General features: G+C 39.5%; 1 protein-coding gene across 1 annotated transcript in view; it reads right to left on the bottom strand.

Moving 5' to 3' along the window:
• Nucleotides 1–234: 234 nt before the first annotated feature.
• edem1 (ER degradation enhancer, mannosidase alpha-like 1) overlaps nt 235–20,053 on the bottom strand; it is a 35,666-nt gene continuing 15,847 nt past the window's right edge. The window contains exons 9-12 of the mRNA XM_034166330.1: nt 19,901–19,974; nt 19,709–19,805; nt 16,613–16,795; nt 235–6,052 (exon numbers count right to left, since the gene is read on the bottom strand). Coding sequence (XP_034022221.1) covers nt 5,963–6,052; nt 16,613–16,795; nt 19,709–19,805; nt 19,901–19,974 — 444 coding nt within the window. The 3' untranslated portion in view covers nt 235–5,962. The remainder of the gene's footprint in view (nt 6,053–16,612; nt 16,796–19,708; nt 19,806–19,900; nt 19,975–20,053) is intronic.

Below are 20,053 nucleotides of genomic sequence, written 5' to 3'. Positions count from 1 at the left end.
CTGGTGTGGTGGTGTACAAAGGTAAAAATTATGCCATTGTCCAAATACACATGGGCCTGGCTGTCAAACATAGATTATAGTTTTGCAGACACAGAATGAGCAAAAAAATCAAATAAAACCACTTAAGAAACAAAAGACAGAGCGAGTTACAAATAAAAATTAAAACATTAAAAGGCTCTACCATGACCTTGCCTTCTCTTTTCTATGTGGAAAAATAAATAATCACAGCATAACTGTACTTAATTTCTGTTATTTTTATTATTGAATCAACAATTGTTAGAACCTGAAACATAAATAGCTAAGGCTAGGCAACAATGATTTTTTTCTTAAACCCTGAGTTCTCTGCACATCAGTATAAGTCATGATGATGTGCAGTTTTCCAAGAAAAACTGGAACTGACAAGACAGATGGTCTGACTCCACCTAAACAGTATTAAGTATTATGCAAGACAGTTTACTTTCATCAAAGAATTTTCATGTCTGATAGAAAGATGATCAAACACTGACACACACACACACACACACGCTTGACAGAATTAAAATAGACATTATGGCTTTTTTTTAAGCATGTATAAAACAGGAGCTTTGTGCCTCGCTCAGGGTAAAACTGTGCACACAACCAGTTGCACCTGTGTGCTGAATCAACAGCGACCTCAATAAAATACTTGGCAATAACATTCACATCTAGTAGTGCCAATAGCAATAATAATAACAACACTGGTCAACCAAAAAAAACAAAACAAAACAAAAACAAAAACCATTTCTTGCATAGGCTTTGAGACCTGATTTATTGTAATTTTGGGGTGCTCAGATTTCCTCGATCACATCATTTTTGGGGGGGGGGGGGGGGTCGCAATCTCCATGTTCCATATTGATGGATTATACAAAAGTTGTTCATTCATTCACAAGTTTGACACCACTAGTCATACAGAAAAGCAGCTTCAAAAACATAGCTTTTAAACCAGGGTCGTGAAATGTGAAGAAAGAGCCGTAATATCGTTTATGGCACTGAAAAGGTGTGCCAGACTGCAGCTTTTGCTTCAATGCTTTATACGAGAAATATCTTTTCATATCTCAAAAACGTGATGTGATTGGCAAAAACTAACACCAGATTCAGATTAAGTGCCCCCAAATTAGCCAAAATCCATTGAAAAATGACCATGCAAGAAAAACAATGTTGACCAGTGTAATCACCAAAAACGAGGTTTTCATGTTTTCTTTGCTTTTTTGCACGGCATCATATTACATTAATTGTTTTTTAGACAAAATGTAAAACTCAAAACTTGTTAATCATATAGATATTAACAGACACTATAACATAACATATGATGACACCACCTCACATGCGTCCATTTTGGTTTTAAGAGTCACAATTTAGTGGGGCAGAGAGAATCATCTTCTCCCCCCATCAAAAACATTAAATTGGCCACAAACTTGAATAAATGTGTCTGAATGGACCGAATTATGTTAAATAAAACACCACCACAAGCAACTCCAGGAAAAGGTGAGCAGAAACAAGTGAGGGGGATGATCAAAAAGGCCAAAAAAAGAAAACAAGTCAGTGAATCATTCTCCAGATAATACACCATTCAGAAAGAGAGAGCATTTATAGCAGGACTGAAACTAGGGATTATTTTCAGAACCAATTAATCAAGAGAAAAACGCTTTTGAAAAATCAGTGAAATAAATGCCAGAAAAATGGTGAAAAATGTCAATCAGTGTTTTCCAGAGCACAAGATGATGCCTTCAATTGTCTTGTTTTGTTCACAGCCCAAAGACACATTCAGTTTACTGCCAGGTAGGGGTAAAGAAACCAGAAAAATATTCCCATTTGGAAACTGAAATCAGACAATTTGGATTTTTTATGACTCAAAACAATGACTTAATTGCCATTTAATAGCTGATTAATCATTGCAACTTTAGTTTACAGAGAGGGACAAGACTGTCAAGTTGAGAGTAAACCAAGTGTGGTTTTAGCCCAGAGGATTTCAACATGCTCCATCACTATCAGGTCACCAGAACAAAGTTGATTCATTTAATTTAGTCATCATTTTACACTTACGTTCACTATATTTTCACATTTTACTATTTTATTTGCAATGCAAGGAAGAGCAGAAGTCAAAAAAGAAACTTCTTTTTGTGTCGCAAGTACTTCTGTTGTGTTGCAAGAAGTGCCATTGTGTTATAAAACTTTGCAAAGCATTTGTTTGTTGTGTGGATTTGCAGCAGACACATTATCAAATTAAATTGTTACATGTGCTGTAGGTTATCTTTGCATTCTGTGTTTGTTTTGATGAGAACGTGTTTTATGCTTTTGCTGGTGTTGTCTTAATTTGGAGGCGTTGTGGCCCATATCAGCGACCATACTTAAATCTGCACATAGGCTGTGCTCAAAAACTGAGTGACCAGCCGCAAATGACATCAGTTATGAAGCCACCAAGGGGCCAGGGACAGCTCTTCAGGCCCCGTCACACTCATGAAGACCATGAAAACTATATTGCATCCATAAAATTTTGATGAATACAGCGAGGAGATGGTCAGAATAGAAAATGTGTTGTTTAAGTCCATACTTTGTCCTGATTACATCCCTGAAATGCTTTCACAGTGTTAAACACATTCAGACTTTTTTCTTTCTTTTTTTTTTAAACCACAATGACCACACACGCACCCACTTGGAATTCATTCTTACTATAATCACATTGCACACATGTATTTCACATTCTCATTGCATCCATCCTTTCCTCATCAATGCTGCACTGCCCCCCCCTTCATTGTGCAAGCTTTCTTGTGTCCACATGTAGACAAACAGGTCTCCATTATAAACACACACTCCAGTATGCTCAGTGTGTGTGTGCATGTGCTTTGAAGTGATACTCAATTTGCAAGGAGGTGGGGGAGATTTTTTTTGGCGGAGGACTGTATTTCAACACCATGAACCGCAGCCGAAACATTTCATTCACAAAGCAGTACACAGACTACTGCTCGTAGAGGCTGTCCACAATTAAACTACATCAGTGAAGTCCCTATTTGGGTTAATTAAATCATTAATGTGTCAATGCAATTGTTAAAATGTCCTTATTTAGTTCTTCCTGCAAACCGACACTTCTTCACTGTGTATTTTTTTGAACATGTACAAAGTTCAGCATCCTCCATGTCCACAGAGAATACACCACATGCTTGACAGTTTCGACTGGGTTTTAAACAAGTACAGATTTCACCTGCATCCCCCCAGATTTTTGAGGATGTTGTGGAAATGTGACTGAGTGTGATGGGGTAATAAAGAGTGAAACCACGCTTCAGTGGTTTCAATGTAAGGACTCATGATGACGCACTTCACAAGTTGCAGCTCGTGACAAAACCTATAAGGCCTCAGCCACAGTTGGCCAGATGGCACACAGAACATCAACCAGATGTTCTTCAATCTGATGAAACCAAAACTGAGTCAGAAACCAACAAACTAAATACTATGTTTGCCATTACCCAAACAGCACATCATCATAAAAACAAAACAAACCAAACAAAAAACATGGTCATAAAGCCCTGTGGTGGCAGCATCATGCTGTATGGAAGCTTCTCAGACTGGGAGGCTAGTGAGGGTAAAAATGAAGGCAGCAACACACAGGGACATCCTCACACATACAGAAATAAACCTGTGACATGGGAGTTGATTTGTTTTCAAGCAAAACAAGATCCTCTGCATGAGGCCAAGTCTACACAAGAATCACAAATTACATCATCCTGGAGTGTCTGAGTCCAAATCCAGACTTTAAATCTGAGAATTTAAAGAAGGACCAGTCGACACAGCCTAAAGACCTCTAAAGATGCACTTAATGAATTAAAGGGAGAGTTTAATTTTTCTAGTTCTATTTTATTTTGAGCACATATTTTTATATATCTATTTTCACTGTAACTAAAGCATTGCTTTTTCATTCTTTGGAAAAAACGTGACAATTTGACAATTGTGCCATATGAGATCAGTGTACAGTAAATTTGTGTAGCTCTGGGGATGACTACACTGGTGATTTTCATGGGGGAAACTTCTGAAGCTAATTTTAACATAAATATTTTAAAAACTTGTAAATGAAGCAAAGTTGAGTAAAGCATTCAGAAGACCGGACTGTGAATGCTTTAATATGACTAGAGTGTTTGTTTTAAAACGTGATATGTACATAAAAAAATAGAAACATCAAAACTTCCAAGGTGGTGAACATGTTACATAAATACTGTACATGCAATAATTACCACTGAAAGGCCAAAATAAGAAGGCACTTGAAGTCATCGTATGTCATTTTGAACCGCTTGGCCACATGGCAATGGCACATTTATTTGTTCTTTATAAGATATAAAGTGACCAGACACCTGAGAGATAAAATGTTTATCCTACATCACATTGCAGGCATCTATAAAAGTGAAGATTGGAAACTATGTGGGCTCTATTTAACAATAAAAATATAACAGTACAATCTGGTTCATTCTTACTCAGCAAAGACAAAGAAACAAATCAACCAGCCTCAGCCCTACCAAAAAGCAATGATTATGTCCTTCAGGCACAATATGAACACTGTAACATCAGAAGAAAGATGATTAAGTACAGTATGTGCATCATTCATCACCTGTGGTTTCTCTCTTGGAGAACTAGCTATTTTCAACTCAGGCTCTACTTTTTAGATGTTTTGGGGACATATTTTCAATCGGGACAAATATATATTTAATCTGTCCATGACTAGCAAGAAAAGCTAACCGGCTAATTAAGTTTACCGAACGGGGCAATAACAACTCAAAGTAAACCACTTCTTGTTACCAGTAAACATGTGACAACTTCATTAGATGTGTCCTTTTGCACGGACCACTTCAATGCAAAGCTAAACGTGCATGTTTCACTCACTAAGTGTTAATAAACATTTTTAGCATGATTGACTATACAGTTAGCCAAACCCGAGTCTAGTCATCCTCTGCTGTGGCTGTCGACAACGTGCAAACAGGTGGAGTGCCACTCACAGTAGAGAGCTGCTGCAGCAGAGGAGGATGGCTAGGCAAGGGTAAGCAGCTTACTGTACATCTGGTTCTTTCAAAAAAATTTATACATTTAGTGATGTAAATATGTGCACATTTAGCTCTGAATGGAAACAGTCCATGCAACCAGACTCTTATTTTCATCTATTTAATGATGGTGGATCAATTCCCACCTGTGGCCTTTCTGTGTAGAGTTTGCATGTTCTCCCTATGTTAGCGTGGGTTTCCTCCAGGTGCTCTGGTTTCCTCCCACATTTAAAGACATGCAGGTTAGGTGGATTGGAAACTTTATAACTGTCCATTTCTCCCTTGCAAAAGAGATCTCAATTTCAACAGGACTAACCTGGTTAAATAAAACTTTAAATTAAATTCTGAGTTGTTAATATCCTGCCTATTATTCAATAGCCAGTTAGCTTCTGCTTGCTAACATTATTTGCATTTTGAACAGATGATATTCATTTTGTCCCAAGTGAAAACATGAGTCCTAATACATCTAAAAAATATAGACTTGGCTGTAATTTCCCAGAATTCTCCTTTAATTTACTAACTTAACTAACTTGTAAGTAGGCACCGATTATGATACTTAGTGACACTTTTAGGCTGTACATTTTATATGTGTGGCTAGGTGACACTGTTCCCGATAAACAAAACATCATTCACAGCTCCGATTTTTATAGCATACACACAACAAACGCAGAGATGTTGGAAAATTATATACAGAATCTCATTCGGTAGCAAAAATGTGATGAGGAGTGCTCAAGCTGCGACAGAAAATTTGTCTTTGCTGAGCACACACTCACCCACACCATACATTTGTGCAGTCCAGCATGTAGTTAAGCTGCTTTTCTCAGGTGTTGTGTAGAGTTTCACAACTTTGTGTTTGGGAGCAGCAGAACAGTTTGGAAGACACCTGAGGGAACATACTGAAGGCTGCTTGTGGTTCCTGATGCTCAGAACAGTCCCACCATGTGGTCAATCTGCCTCATGTAGACACTTTTTAACGGCAGAGTGTACCGTCGCTCTTCTGGAATCCTGTTACACTGAACAAACAAAGCAGAAATTAGGAATACAGTTATAACTGTGGGGTAAAGTAAGTCCCATTCTCATTCCTGAGCTTTTAAGAATTCACGGTTTGAGAGTGGCACACATCCTGTATGAAGGGTCAAAGTGATCAAAATTAATTGAAATATTGAATGTGGTAAATGTGAACGGAGTAAAACATAGATTATGGTGAAAATAAAAGCAGTAAAACAATTAATGTGGTTAAAAGTGAAAGCAGTAAATATTGAATGTGGTTAAAAAAATCAAAAGGGTAAAACTGGACCTAATAAAAATGGAAGGTGTGAAGTACTAAACATGAAAATGAGTGACGTAAAAAAAACATCTGATTAATATTGCCCCTTTGAAAATTTGAATCGTTAAATTTGGATGCCATTAAAATCACATTATGGTAAATATTAATCTTATAAATATTAGGTCTTAAAAATATAACATTGGCTAATTTAATTCGAGACGAAACACGCTTGAAAAGTACAGAAGACTTTGGGAATTCATACAACAATATGAAGACGAGAAGATACGAGCTGCTAGAGACGAAGAGACAAAGCATGACGGTAAGCTAATCGTTAGCTCATAAATAAGTAATAACTGCAGGCTGTCACTATTAAGTATTAAAATTGTGGTTGTCAAAATAAAGCGTTAATTTAGATTAATTAATTACAGCACCTGTCACACTTTTCTCCATTTTGTTTAGACGTCAGTGACTTGGTCTGTAAATGAAGACACGTTTAAAGACACAGGTTAAAACGCATTAAAAACGTTTGATTTATTTTTCATCCAGATTTTAATGTTCAATGGACAAATTTAAATATGAAATCTCATAAGATAATTATTAAAGGCGTCATATTTTGCAGAAAGAATCAGCTTCCAGACTCCCACAATTCTGTTTTTATAGGCATTCTTTATAATACAAATTGTAATGAAATTACAAGTCTGATGAAGGGCTAGGCCCGAAACGTCACCCTTGGTGTCATTAGAGATTTGTTTGGGTGCTAACCGGCTGTGCGGATCTTTACTTCATTTTTTATTCTTTATAATACAGCCTTTTTGTACACATAAATACAATATTTGTCTGCATTTAACCAATCCAAATTACAGTTAGACACTTCTCCCAATTTAAGATCAATTTACAGCTTAATACCTGCTTGATGTGTAACAGAAATAACCCACACCCTGTTTACCAGATTATTAAATGCTCCAAACACACAGATTTTTTTTTAAATATACCTGCAATTAAATGATTCATTTAGATTAATCACAAACCCTGTAATCAATTACATTTTTTGTTAATAACCTGACAGCACTAATTAAATATGTATGTGTGTGTGTGTGGTTCAGATGGTTTTCTCAGAGACACTGCTGCAAAGGTTCATGCCACGGAATGGGATACCTGTCATTTGCCTACACGTCATACTTTTTGCTAAAATTTCTCCACTTTTGTGTAACATCAATTTGATTTGTAAAAGTTACCAAGGTTTACTGATTTAAATTAAATGCTAACAGTTTGAAAAGCCGTTTAAGCAAAATCCAGTAGTAAAATAAGTTTTACATTTAATGGGGTCATAAATGTAAATGGAAGTAAACAGACAGTAAAACTGGTTGTTCAAAATATCTGAATTAATTACTTCTGGTTTGGTATAAGTCATCCAGCAGAATTATACACCACAGTACAATAGTTTGTGGTAAAGTGTTACATCACATCAAACCCTAAACCTAGTATAGCCAGAATTCCTTGATGTAATAGTGCTTTCACTCAAGTGACTAAACCCTTTCATGTTTATACCATTTGCTAAAATCTCAGTTTAGACACGATTATTCCAGCATCTTTGTAAAGATTTAGCCAGGTGTAATGGGCAGTGTCTTCTAGAGTAGCAAATCCCAAATTAAAATTCTTAGAAATTAACCATCATCGTACCAAAACGTCAATGACAAAATGTTTTTTACTGTTGACTCAGCCAGAAATGACAAATTATGATACAATCACATAAGTCAAAATGTTTACTGCAACTAAAAGAAGAGGAAATACCAAAAAAATAAATAAAATAAATAAATAAATAAATAAAATCTGTGCAACACAAACTATACAAAAGTTCCATGTGTCTATAGTCCTGCGGTGGGGGCGCAAGACACACGGCCCGGTCATGCATCGCGTGGATAAGCTCGCCCAGCACGTCAAGGATTGCCCGATTAAACGTAGCTTCCACCTCTGTTGCTTCTTCGAGGATCAGTCGGATATGTCGATCACACTGAACCCAGTTCAGCTTCAACCTCAACATCGCTGGATGGACAGATTCTCCTGCTGGAACAGGCTCCTTTTACTCTTGCCTGGACAATAATGAAGGTAGAAATGGGAAGTGATTAACAAAAGCAAGTAAAAAAAAAAAAAAAAAAAAAAAAAAAAAAAATCACACACACACACACACACACACACACAGAGTGACCCCCCCCACCCCCCACCAAAAAAAACAAAAATTGTAATAAAAAACTTTCAGTTTCTATATGATCATTCTCCAGACTTTCAGTTATCTTGGTCACTTTGCATAAAAGTTATGTTTTTTCAAAATTTTGCTCCAACAAATCAGACCATTTGGAGCATAATTTGAAAGAACCTGACTTTTATGCAAAGCAACCAAGATAACTGAAATTAGTGGGATTTTTTTTTTTTACAATATTTTTATGGCTTTCTTTTCTTTTTGGGGGGGATGTCACCCTGTCACCCACACACACCGTATTTGGGAAATACATTTTGGAGCTAAAAGCTACGTGATGTGAGACATTATTCTTACCAGTGATGACACAGTAAAAACAGGAACTTAAAAAAGCCCTTTTTGCCTTATAGCTGTAACCACCACCACCCCTTGGGTATAGTCGGCCCCTCCCCTTGCCCCTCCCTTCCTGTTGTAATTTCCCGTTGTCACTTCCTGTGATGTCATAACTTTCTCTTTGGTCTCATGGAGCTATCATACCATATCTGCGAGTACGTTGCTGTGTGGTGCTGGATGTTGATGTTCGAACCCTCCTCGCTTATGGAACTGGATTCTTCAACAAAAACACAAAATCATGACATGTTAAAAACATACAGTAATGGCACTAAATTAGATGTAAACGTTTGCTGTCATGCTGACTTCAGGTGTTTTTCTGTCAGAAGTTAATACTTTAAAGCGGAGCACAGAGTTAGCTAGCTCACTGTGTCTGCATACATGAAACAACGATGTTACTTTAACACAAGTTTAGACTCAAAATCGTCATTAAAGTGTACTTCCCACCAATGGGATAAGTAACGTTAAACGGTGCTTTCAAGCAGACTACAGACAAAGTCACAAAAACACTTACCATCCGTCGCTTCCAACAAAGCTGTGGCCGAGTCGCCTGCCTCCGGGTGCCCGTCGGTCGGTGTCCGTAAACAGCGTTCCTTTGGTCGAACCGTTTCCAGCCCTTACAGTCCGACCTACTCCAGTCGTTGTGGTCCTGTAATCACTTAAGCTTTTTCAGCTGTTCTCCGCGTTGCTGTTAATGTCCGGTGAGCCGGGTGCTGCCAAAGACTGGGAGATTTTCTCATTTCGGGTCACTTCATCCACCTCTCTGCATTCTCTCCTCCGCCACCAAACACAAACGTCCGCAACTCATCCACGGACCAGTGCGAGAAAAAAAACAAAAAAAAACAAAAACAAAACCTCGCCGTGAAACGAAAGAAAAACCTGGTTTCTGTAATGCCGCTGTGACTATTTAAAAATGGCGGGTTTGATTCTCGTCTCAGACGGCGTGCTCATGACTCGTCCAGTGATGACATTCTCTGACCAATCAGTAGCAGCCTGTTGATGTCACATTTTAGTATCGGCTCGGCTCGCTTGGAACCGTTCCTGAGCAGGTACTAAAAAAAGCACTCGGTACCAGGTACTAATCCTAATAGAAAAGCAAAAACACTGAGTAGAGTCGAGCCGAGTAGTGCTACTTTACATAAGTAGAAAAGCACTTTTAGATTTGGGCGCTCTTCGCCTGCGACTCCCAATGGCGCCACCCCGTGGTCAGTGACATGCGCAGTGGCTCTGGACTACAAATTTCCACTGTTGCAACAGTGGCTGCTGCCGTATTCTGATCCAGCGGAAGTGAGCAAAATTGCACAGTTGACGCGGTGAATGATAAAACTGAAGTGGGTAAAGCGGACCTGCTAAAACTGAGGCAGTGAATGAAAACATTCAACATTAAATCGAGTACAGCAAATGATACAATTGAAGTTGGTAAAGTAGAGGTACTAAAATCGAGGTAGTGAATTAAATTAGCCAATGTTATATTTTTAAGACATAATATTAATATTTACCATAATGTGATTTTAATGGCATCCAAATTTAAGGATTCTAATTTTCAAAGGGGCAATATTAATCAGATGTTTTTACGTCACTCATTTTCATGTTTAGTACTTCACACCTTCCATTTTTATCAGGTCCAGTTTTACCCTTTTGATTTTTTTAACCACATTCAATATTTACTGCTTTCACTTTTAACCACATTAATTGTTTTACTGCTTTCATTTTCACCACATTCAAAGTTTTACTGCTCTCATTTTTACCACAATTTATGTTTTACTGCAGGGGTGGGCAATCATGTGCCATAAAGGGCCGAGACACTGCAGGTTTTCTGTGCAACCAATCACCTCAGCAGGTGATTTCATTAATGATCATGTGTCTCAGCAGGTGATTTCATTGACAACCAGGTGTTTATGTTCAGAGCAGAAGCTCATCACCAACCCACCTGCTGAGGTGATTGGCTGCACGGAAAACCTGCAGTGTCTCGGCCCTCGATGCCCACCCCTGTTTTACTGCATTCATATTTACCACATTCAGTATTTCAATTAATTTTGATCACTTTGACCCTTCATAGTCCTGCACCATGGCATGATGAGATAAGGTGGCTGGGTCCTTTCCTCCCCACCTTACCTCCACAACTGAACTCAGGCCATGTTCGTATTGGTGCTACAATGAAACTATCACAGGTGATGGGATACTGCAGTGTTTTGCAAACATTCCAAAAATTTTGCTAAACTGTAAACTACGCACACATTAAGTGCAGGATGGTCACCAGCTACTGCACAGTCTGTGTGTATCTGGAGCAAACACAGAGAAGAAACGACAAACTTTGTAATCTCACATACGCTAAACTGCTGCACTGTCAGCAATTACTACATGCGACAATACTACAATAGCATTGTGACCCTGTATATTACATTTAAAAACTACTACATTGTTTTTGTCACGTGTGAGAGAACCCTAAGAAGAGCCAAAAAAAAAAAAAAAAAAAAATCACACAGTAAACAATTACAGCAGAATAGAGTTCTTTGAAGTGCTGGATCAATGTTAGTTTTGAATTCTTCAAATTAGCCACAAACAGAACTTTTGCAGCGACACACACACACACACACACACACACACACAAAATCCCAGAACATCTGTGTGCTGCTAAAGTAGATCTGGACTTCAGACTGACAAAATTCATCTTCACCATAATATGCCTTTCCCAGGAGATACTCAGGGCTACAAAGTCCCGGTTTGCTGTGAGTAAATGACATCTCATTTCTTATCCTACACAGTGTAGCTTTGTGTGATAGAAGTTGTACCACCTATATACACATCAGGATTTGATCTCAGATGTGTGCTCCACAATACCCATGTGTGTTGGTGGACAAGAACTGTCTCAGTCCACTCAGCTGTAAATGAGTTAAATGAGTGCCAGCCTTGGCTGGGGATGTGTCTTGTGATGGACTGGCATTCCATACAGGGGAATGAGACTTGATGGACATCATGGTCTGTGTAAGACTTCCATCACCATCTGGTACACTGTTGCCACTTCTAAGGACAGGAGCAGACTGCAGCATATCATCCATGCAGCAGAGAGCAGTCTGCCATCCCTTCAGGACCTGTATGCCTCCAGGTCCCTGAGGAGAGCAAGGAAGATTGTGGCCGATCCCTCCCACCCAGGTCACAAACTTTTTGTCACCCTCCCCTCTGGCAGGAGGCTGAGGTCCAGCAGGACCAAAACCTCAAGACACAAAAAATGCTCCTGTCCATCCGCAGCTGGCCTCATAAATAATGCCAGAGACCCCCACTTACTCTGCCTCCCTCCCTCACTACCATAAAGCACAGACTGGTCAGCCCTGTACTGAAAGGTACTGTACATCTGTAATCCAATCACCTGTTTTTGCACTGTCCCATTCCATTACATTTTATTTATTTAACAGTAGGGGTGTAATGATACACAAAAATCATGGTTCGGTACGTACCTCAGTTTTGAGGTCACGGTTCGGTTCATTTTCGGTACAGTATGGGAACAAAATGCAAAACCTAAATTTGCTTCTTATTTAAACCAACATTTTATTGCAACATTATACAAACAGGAAAATAAAATAATTGCAAAGTGCTGCCTGGTAATAAGTTAAATAAAACAACAGTTCCAGCATGAAGCCCTGTTCAATTTTATCCAACCTTCATATTTTTTGCCAGAAAAAAATGAACTTGTCCAAAACTGTCACACTCTATAAGGGATTTTTTAAAGAGAATTAATGTTAAAGAATACCTTTACTTTTGTACAATTTATTTTATTTTCAATCTCTTTCTATTAACTGTTCATTTAATGTTTGTTAATATATCTTTTTAAATAAAGTTTTGAAAACAAAAACATTGTGGGAGTGGCAAAAAAGTGAGTAAAACCACCTTTAAAATATTTAGAACTACAAATAAACTTGATGACATCCAACGCATGACTGATTACATGTAAACCAGGGTCCCATGACTATTGCATCACTGTAGCGCATGTGATCAATCAATCAATCAATCAATTTTTTTATACAGCGCCAAATCACAACAAACAGTTGCCCCAAGGCGCTTTATATTGTAAGGCAAGGCCATACAATAATTATGTAAAACCCCAACGGTCAAAACGACCCCCTGTGAGCAAGCACTTGGCTACAGTGGGAAGGAAAAACTCCCCTTTAACAGGAAGAAAACCTTATAAGTAAGAAGAAGAATTTTAAATTCTATTCTAGAATGAACAGGAAGCCAATGAAGAGAGGCCAATATGGGTGAGATATGCTCTCTCCTTCTAGTCCCCGTCAGTACTCTAGCTGCAGCATTTTGAATTAACTGAAGGCTTTTTAGGGACCTTTTAGGACAACCTGATAATAATGAATTACAATAGTCCAGCCTAGAGGAAATAAATGCATGAATTAGTTTTTCAGCATCACTCTGAGACAAGACCTTTCTGATTTTAGAGATATTGCGTAAATGCAAAAAAGCAGTCCTACATATTTGTTTAATATGCGCTTTGAATGACATATCCTGAATTCTAAAACCTGACTGAAACTCTTCAAATAGACCATTCCTCTGCAGATGATCAGTTAGCTGTTTTACAATTACCCTTTCAAGAATTTTTGAGAGAAAAGGAAGGTTGGAGATTGGCCTACAATTAGCTAAGATAGCTGGGTCAAGTGATGGCTTTTTAAGTAATGGTTTAATTACTGCCACCTTAAAAGCCTGTGGTACATAGCCAACTAACAAAGATAGATTGATCATATTTAAGATCGAAGCATTAAATAATGGTAGGGCTTCCTTGAGCAGCCTGGTAGGAATGGGGTCTAATAAACATGTTGATGGTTTGGATGAAGTAACTAATGAAAATAACTCAGACAGAACAATCGGAGAGAAAGAGTCTAACCAAATACCGGCATCACTGAAAGCAGCCAAAGATAACGATACGTCTTTGGGATGGTTATGAGTAATTTTTTCTCTAATAGTTAAAATTTTGTTAGCAAAGAAAGTCATGAAGTCATTACTAGTTAAAGGTAATGGAATACTCAGCTCAATAGAGCTCTGACTCTTTGTCAGCCTGGCTACAGTGCTGAAAAGAAACCTGGGGTTGTTCTTATTTTCTTCAATTAGTGATGAGTAGAAAGATGTCCTAGCTTTACGGAGGGCTTTTTTATAGAGCAACAGACTCTTTTTCCAGGCTAAGTGAAGATCTTCTAAATTAGTGAGACGCCATTTCCTCTCCAACTTACGGGTTATCTGCTTTAAGCTACGAGTTTGTGAGTTATACCACGGAGTCAGGCACTTCTGATTTAAAGCTCTCTTTTTCAGAGGAGCTACAGCATCCAAAGTTGTCTTCAATGAGGATGTAAAACTATTGACGAGATACTCTATCTCACTTACAGAGTTTAGGTAGCTACTCTGCACTGTGTTGGTATATGGCATTAGAGAACATAAAGAAGGAATCATATCCTTAAACCTAGTTACAGCGCTTTCTGAAAGACTTCTAGTGTAATGAAACTTATTCCCCACTGCTGGGTAGTCCATCAGAGTAAATGTAAATGTTATTAAGAAATGATCAGACAGAAGGGAGTTTTCAGGGAATACTGTTAAGTCTTCTATTTCCATACCATAAGTCAGAACAAGATCTAAGATATGATTAAAGTGGTGGGTGGACTCATTTACTTTTTGAGCAAAGCCAATAGAGTCTAATAATAGATTAAATGCAGTGTTGAGGCTGTCATTCTCAGCATCTGTGTGGATGTTAAAATCGCCCACTATAATTATCTTATCTGAGCTAAGCACTAAGTCAGACAAAAGGTCTGAAAATTCACAGAGAAACTCACAGTAACGACCAGGTGGACGATAGATAATAACAAATAAAACTGGTTTTTGGGACTTCCAATTTGGATGCACAAGACTAAGAGTCAAGCTTTCAAATGAATTAAAGCTCTGTCTGGGTTTTTGATTAATTAATAAGCTGGAATGGAAGATTGCTGCTAATCCTCCGCCCCGGCCCGTGCTACGAGCATTCTGACAGTTAGTGTGACTCGGGGGTGTTGACTCATTTAAACTAACATATTCATCCTGCTGTAACCAGGTTTCTGTAAGGCAGAATAAATCAATATGTTGATCAATTATTATATCATTTACCAACAGGGACTTAGAAGAGAGAGACCTAATGTTTAATAGACCACATTTAACTGTTTTAGTCTGTGGTGCAGTTGAAGGTGCTATATTATTTTTTCTTTTTGAATTTTTATGCTTAAATAGATTTTTGCTGGTTATTGGTAGTCTGGGAGCAGGCACCGTCTCTACGGGGATGGGGTAATGAGGGGATGGCAGGGGGAGAGAAGCTGCAGAGAGGTGTGTAAGACTACAACTCTGCTTCCTGGTCCCAACCCTGGATAGTCACGGTTTGGAGGATTTAAGAAAATTGGCCAGATTTCTAGAAATGAGAGCTGCTCCATCCAAAGTGGGATGGATGCCGTCTCTCCTAACAAGACCAGGTTTTCCCCAGAAGCTTTGCCAATTATCTATGAAGCCCACCTCATTTTTTGGACACCACTCAGACAGCCAGCAATTCAAGGAGAACATGCGGCTAAACATGTCACTCCCGGTCTGATTGGGGAGGGGCCCAGAGAAAACTACAGAGTCCGACATTGTTTTTGCAAAGTTACACACCGATTTAATGTTAATTTTAGTGACCTCCGATTGGCGTAACCGGGTGTCATTACTGCCGACGTGAATTACAATCTTACCAAATTTACGCTTAGCCTTAGCCAGCAGTTTCAAATTTCCTTCAATGTCGCCTGCTCTGGCCCCCGGAAGACAATTGACCATGGTTGCTGGTGTCGCTAACTTCACATTTCTCAAAACAGAGTCGCCAATAACCAGAGTTTGATCCTCGGCGGGTGTGTCGTCGAGTGGGGAAAAACGGTTAGAGATGTGAACGGGTTGGCGGTGTACACGGGGCTTCTGTTTAGGGCTACGCTTCCTCCTCACAGTCACCCAGTCAGCCTGCATTCCCAGCTGCTCGGGATCTGCCAGGAGGTAACTAACAGCGGCTAAGCTACCTTGGTCCGCACCGACTACAGGGGCCTGGCTAGCTGTAGAATTTTCCACGGTGCGGAGCCGAGTCTCAAATTCGCCCAGCCTGGCCTCCAAATCTACGAATAAGCTACACTTATTACAAGTACCATTACTGCTAAAGGAGGCCGAGGAATAACTAAACATTTCACACCCAGAGCAGAAAAGTGCGGGAGAGACAGGAGAAGCCGCCATGCTAAATCGGCTAAGAGCTAGTAGCTACGCTAAGCTAGCGGATTCCTAAAAACACGCAAAGTGAATAATGTGTAAATAATTTAGAGGTGATTCAGCAGAAGGAGTGTTTTAGTTAAGGCACGTAAAGATTACACTGGGAAACAAATCGTAATCTAGATAACTAGATCAATCTAACTGCGCAGATTAAACAGCTAACAGATACAGCAAAACACCGCTGTGATCACAATATTAACGGTAATAGTCACCAGTCTGCAGTGCAGTGCAGTAAACCCATGCTCAGGGGACCCTGCATGACAATCATCAGGCCATATGTTGGATAAAATATGGAAACCATGGGAGAGGTAAGGCAGGTCTTGACATTAACGCATCAGCGGCTGCATGCCAACGTCCTTATGAGACAGTTTATCACATATGGTATAATTCTGGCAGTGATGTGGGTGCAGGAGAGTACATTAGCCTCACATTGCTGATGTTGGTTGGAGGTTGGTTGTTTGGCTCTCTTTCGGCCAGCACTCCCTCTTCACATGGAAACAAGTCATTCCACTGTTTCTCCCTGAAGCGCTTGTCTATAGGCACAACATGCCCCTCTGTAGTGAAGATGTACTTGTTATCAGACTTGTGAAGGGGGTTGTCCTCATCAAACAGCTGCAAAGCAACAAGAAGAATCATGTTTATATGATTGTAAAAAAAAAAAGAGCAAAGAGTGCATCTGCTGAATACAGCCAAGTGAAACAGATATTAAGTCAAAGAAAGACCACAGAACCTATAATACAATTAGAAACAAAATCTAATTTTCTAATATATCAAGCAACCTACAGTTATGTCCATAGGTATTTGGACAATTATTCTCCACACACACCCCAAACATTTTTTTGCCTCTGTACACCACAACATTCTTCCATTTACCGCCACTTATCTGGGTTACATTAAACAGCTCATCCCACACTTCCACACACCCAAGGCCCGAATTCATTTCCTCCTGAGGAATCTCTAGGTGTTCCCAAACCATCTCAGAAATGTAATCCCTCTAGCTTGACCTGGGGCCTCCTTTCTTTACTGCACTTATAAAGCACTTACATGGTCAAAACACTTTACAATGATGCCTCACATTCACACACACGTCAGGGTGCTGCTATGCAAGGCACTCATGATACACTGGCAGCAACTTTAAGGACCTTACCCAAGGGCCCTTAGTGATTTTGTCATTTGATTGGTATTTGAATAGAGGATCCTCTGGTCACAAGCCCACCGAAACTAATCACTTGACCATCACCTCTCAGTTAGCCGTGACTGGAAGACTTCCAAAGGGAGATGACCAGGTGGCATCCTTGCCACATGCCCAAACCACCTCAGTTGCTGCCTTTCAATGTAAAGGAGCAGCAACTCTATTCCGACTTCCTCCCTAATATTCAAACTTCTCACCCTGGCCCTGAGTGTATGCTCAGATACCTTACGGAGGAACCCTGTGAGCTTGTTCTTTTGGTCTCTATCCAAAGCTCATGACCATAGGTGAGGATAGAAGCGTGAATCAACTGATCGTATAGAGACCAGACTGCGCACTGCACTGACCCCAGTACCCTATATTCATGCAGAACCTCACACAAGACACCTCAGCATACCTGGTCATAGGCCTTTGCAAGGGTGAAAGAGCTGGCGAGTCTTTGCACGACCAGGATGGAACACGCATTGCTCCTCCTGAATCCAAGGTTCAACTATCAGTCTTGGTCTCTTCTTTACCACCCTGGCATATCCTTTTTCAGGGAGGCTGGGAAGTGTGATTCCTCTATAATGGTAACACACTTTCCAGTCCCCTTTTTTTAAAAATATGGGAACCACCACCCCAGTTTGCCAATCCAAAGGTACTGTCCTGGATGTCCATGCAACACTGCATAGGCATGTCAGCCACAACAGCCCAACAACATCCAGAGGTTTCAACATCTCAGGGAAAATCTTGTCTACTCCCAGCAAATTGCAACTGCAGGGCTCTTTATCCACCTCACAGACCTTGGACAGGGAAATGTCACCAGATCCACCTTGACCTTCCAATCCTTTCTCCTCTGAGGAGGGCGTGTCAGGAGCACTGAGGAAATCCACACCAAAACAATGGAATTAAAATGAAACAATCTGCTGGTCGTGCAGACATTCAGCTTTAATTCAAAGAATTTCTAAAAAAAAAAAAAAAAAAAAAAAACATACTGCATTAACTTTTTTTTAGGAATTGCAGCCATTTTGTATATGTTTTTTTTTTTTTTTTATCAGTTTTGTGTTCAGTTTTCTTGAGACAAGCCAGAGGATGGATGCATGAACATTTCCAAATCATGGTACCACATGGTCAATGTGTCTGGAGTAGGCCATTCTCAAAAACTGCATCACTCCGCAAACAAGGAAGCTAGAGAGGGAAGCCACAAAGACACCTCTGAATTAGTTATAGGATTCTGTGGCTGAAACTGGAACAACTATGTATAGTGCCTCTTTTATCCGTTTTTGTTAGTGGTATGAGACACAGAAGGATTTTCTTAAAAAGAAAAATTCTAGCTACAGTTTGCTAGAATACATACAAGATACTGGAGATTTGATCGTTTTTTTATTGTATAAAAAAAACAAAAAAAATCCTTCAATATCACTATGAATCTGTGACTAGGTTGTACTAGCTTCTACAATCACAGCCACAGATGCGTACACCAGTAACTCCCTCAAAGTTATGGGTTTCTTGGTGACTTTTACCTCACTATTCTCCCTCCTGCAGCCTTTTAGAGAACTGCCTACTCCAGACAGTTTTACCACAGAGGAGAGATGTTCCTATTTCTATCCCCTCACCTGTCTAAAGAAAACTAGCTGCAAAAGTGCTGATTTGTTTGAATAATAATTCTTGTTTCTCCAATTACTCATGGGCTCTGAAAACAAAGGGATTTCAGCTAAAAATGGTTGTAATTCCTAAATGGTTGATGTGACATTTTTCTCAAATCTCTTAAATTTAAGTAGAATGTCTATACCAAAAGAACATCTTGACCGTTTCATTTGTGGTGGTATACAGAGACAACACTACAAAAATTGTGTCAATGCCTAACTACACATGGACCCAAATGTATGCAGTACGTTAGTCACAATTCTGCTCAGTTTAAACAACAGAATTTTCTCTGTCGGAGATGCGGCTGCACCCACGTGCTGGATTAGATGATTTCTGTAAGGAACACAGAACAGACTCTGCTGTAGGAACAGATCCACTAAGTGGCTCAATGACCCCCCTCCCCAACGGTGGACTGGACACCTGCATGGACTCCCACCAATTGTTGTTGTTGTGTTCTGTATTGTAAACCTCTTCAGTAGAATGGCCTAAGCAGTGGGTCACCACTTTGAGTCTGGTCTGCTTGAGGTTTCTTCCTCAATATCAGAGAGAGTTTTTCCTTACCACTGTCACCTGTGTGCTTGCTCTTGGGGTTGGTAAGGTTAGACCTTACTTCTGTGCAGCAGCAGCTTTGTTGTGATTTGGTGCTATATAAACTACATAAATGAAACAATTGTTCAGTCTGGACTGAACAGAATTGTGAACAGACATACCAGGTAAAGGTATTTGCAGGTCTCACTCAGGAAGAAGCTCTCCATACGATCCTCTTTGGATTTGTCCACAACATGGTGGAGAGTTGCATACCCACATCTGCAAAATGACATAACTCAGCTTGGCTCTAAAATATACAAATCATAGCAATGTGACATAAAAACATAATTGCTACATCACACACACACACACACCTGACTTTGGCATTTTTCTCCAGGCTTTGAAGAATATCCATTCCAACATGCAAATAGAAGGGGTTTTTGGTCGCCTTTGAGAAAAGAGAGAATGAGAGGAAAAAATGCCATAATAAGTAACAGTGAATAGTCATTACCATCTCCCATGGAGTG

This window comes from Thalassophryne amazonica, chromosome 3 (assembly GCF_902500255.1).
Source record: "Thalassophryne amazonica chromosome 3, fThaAma1.1, whole genome shotgun sequence".
Taxonomy (NCBI): Eukaryota; Metazoa; Chordata; class Actinopteri; order Batrachoidiformes; family Batrachoididae; genus Thalassophryne; species Thalassophryne amazonica.
Note: the sequence above shows the minus strand (reverse complement) of the source record. Positions and strands in the feature narration are given on the sequence as shown.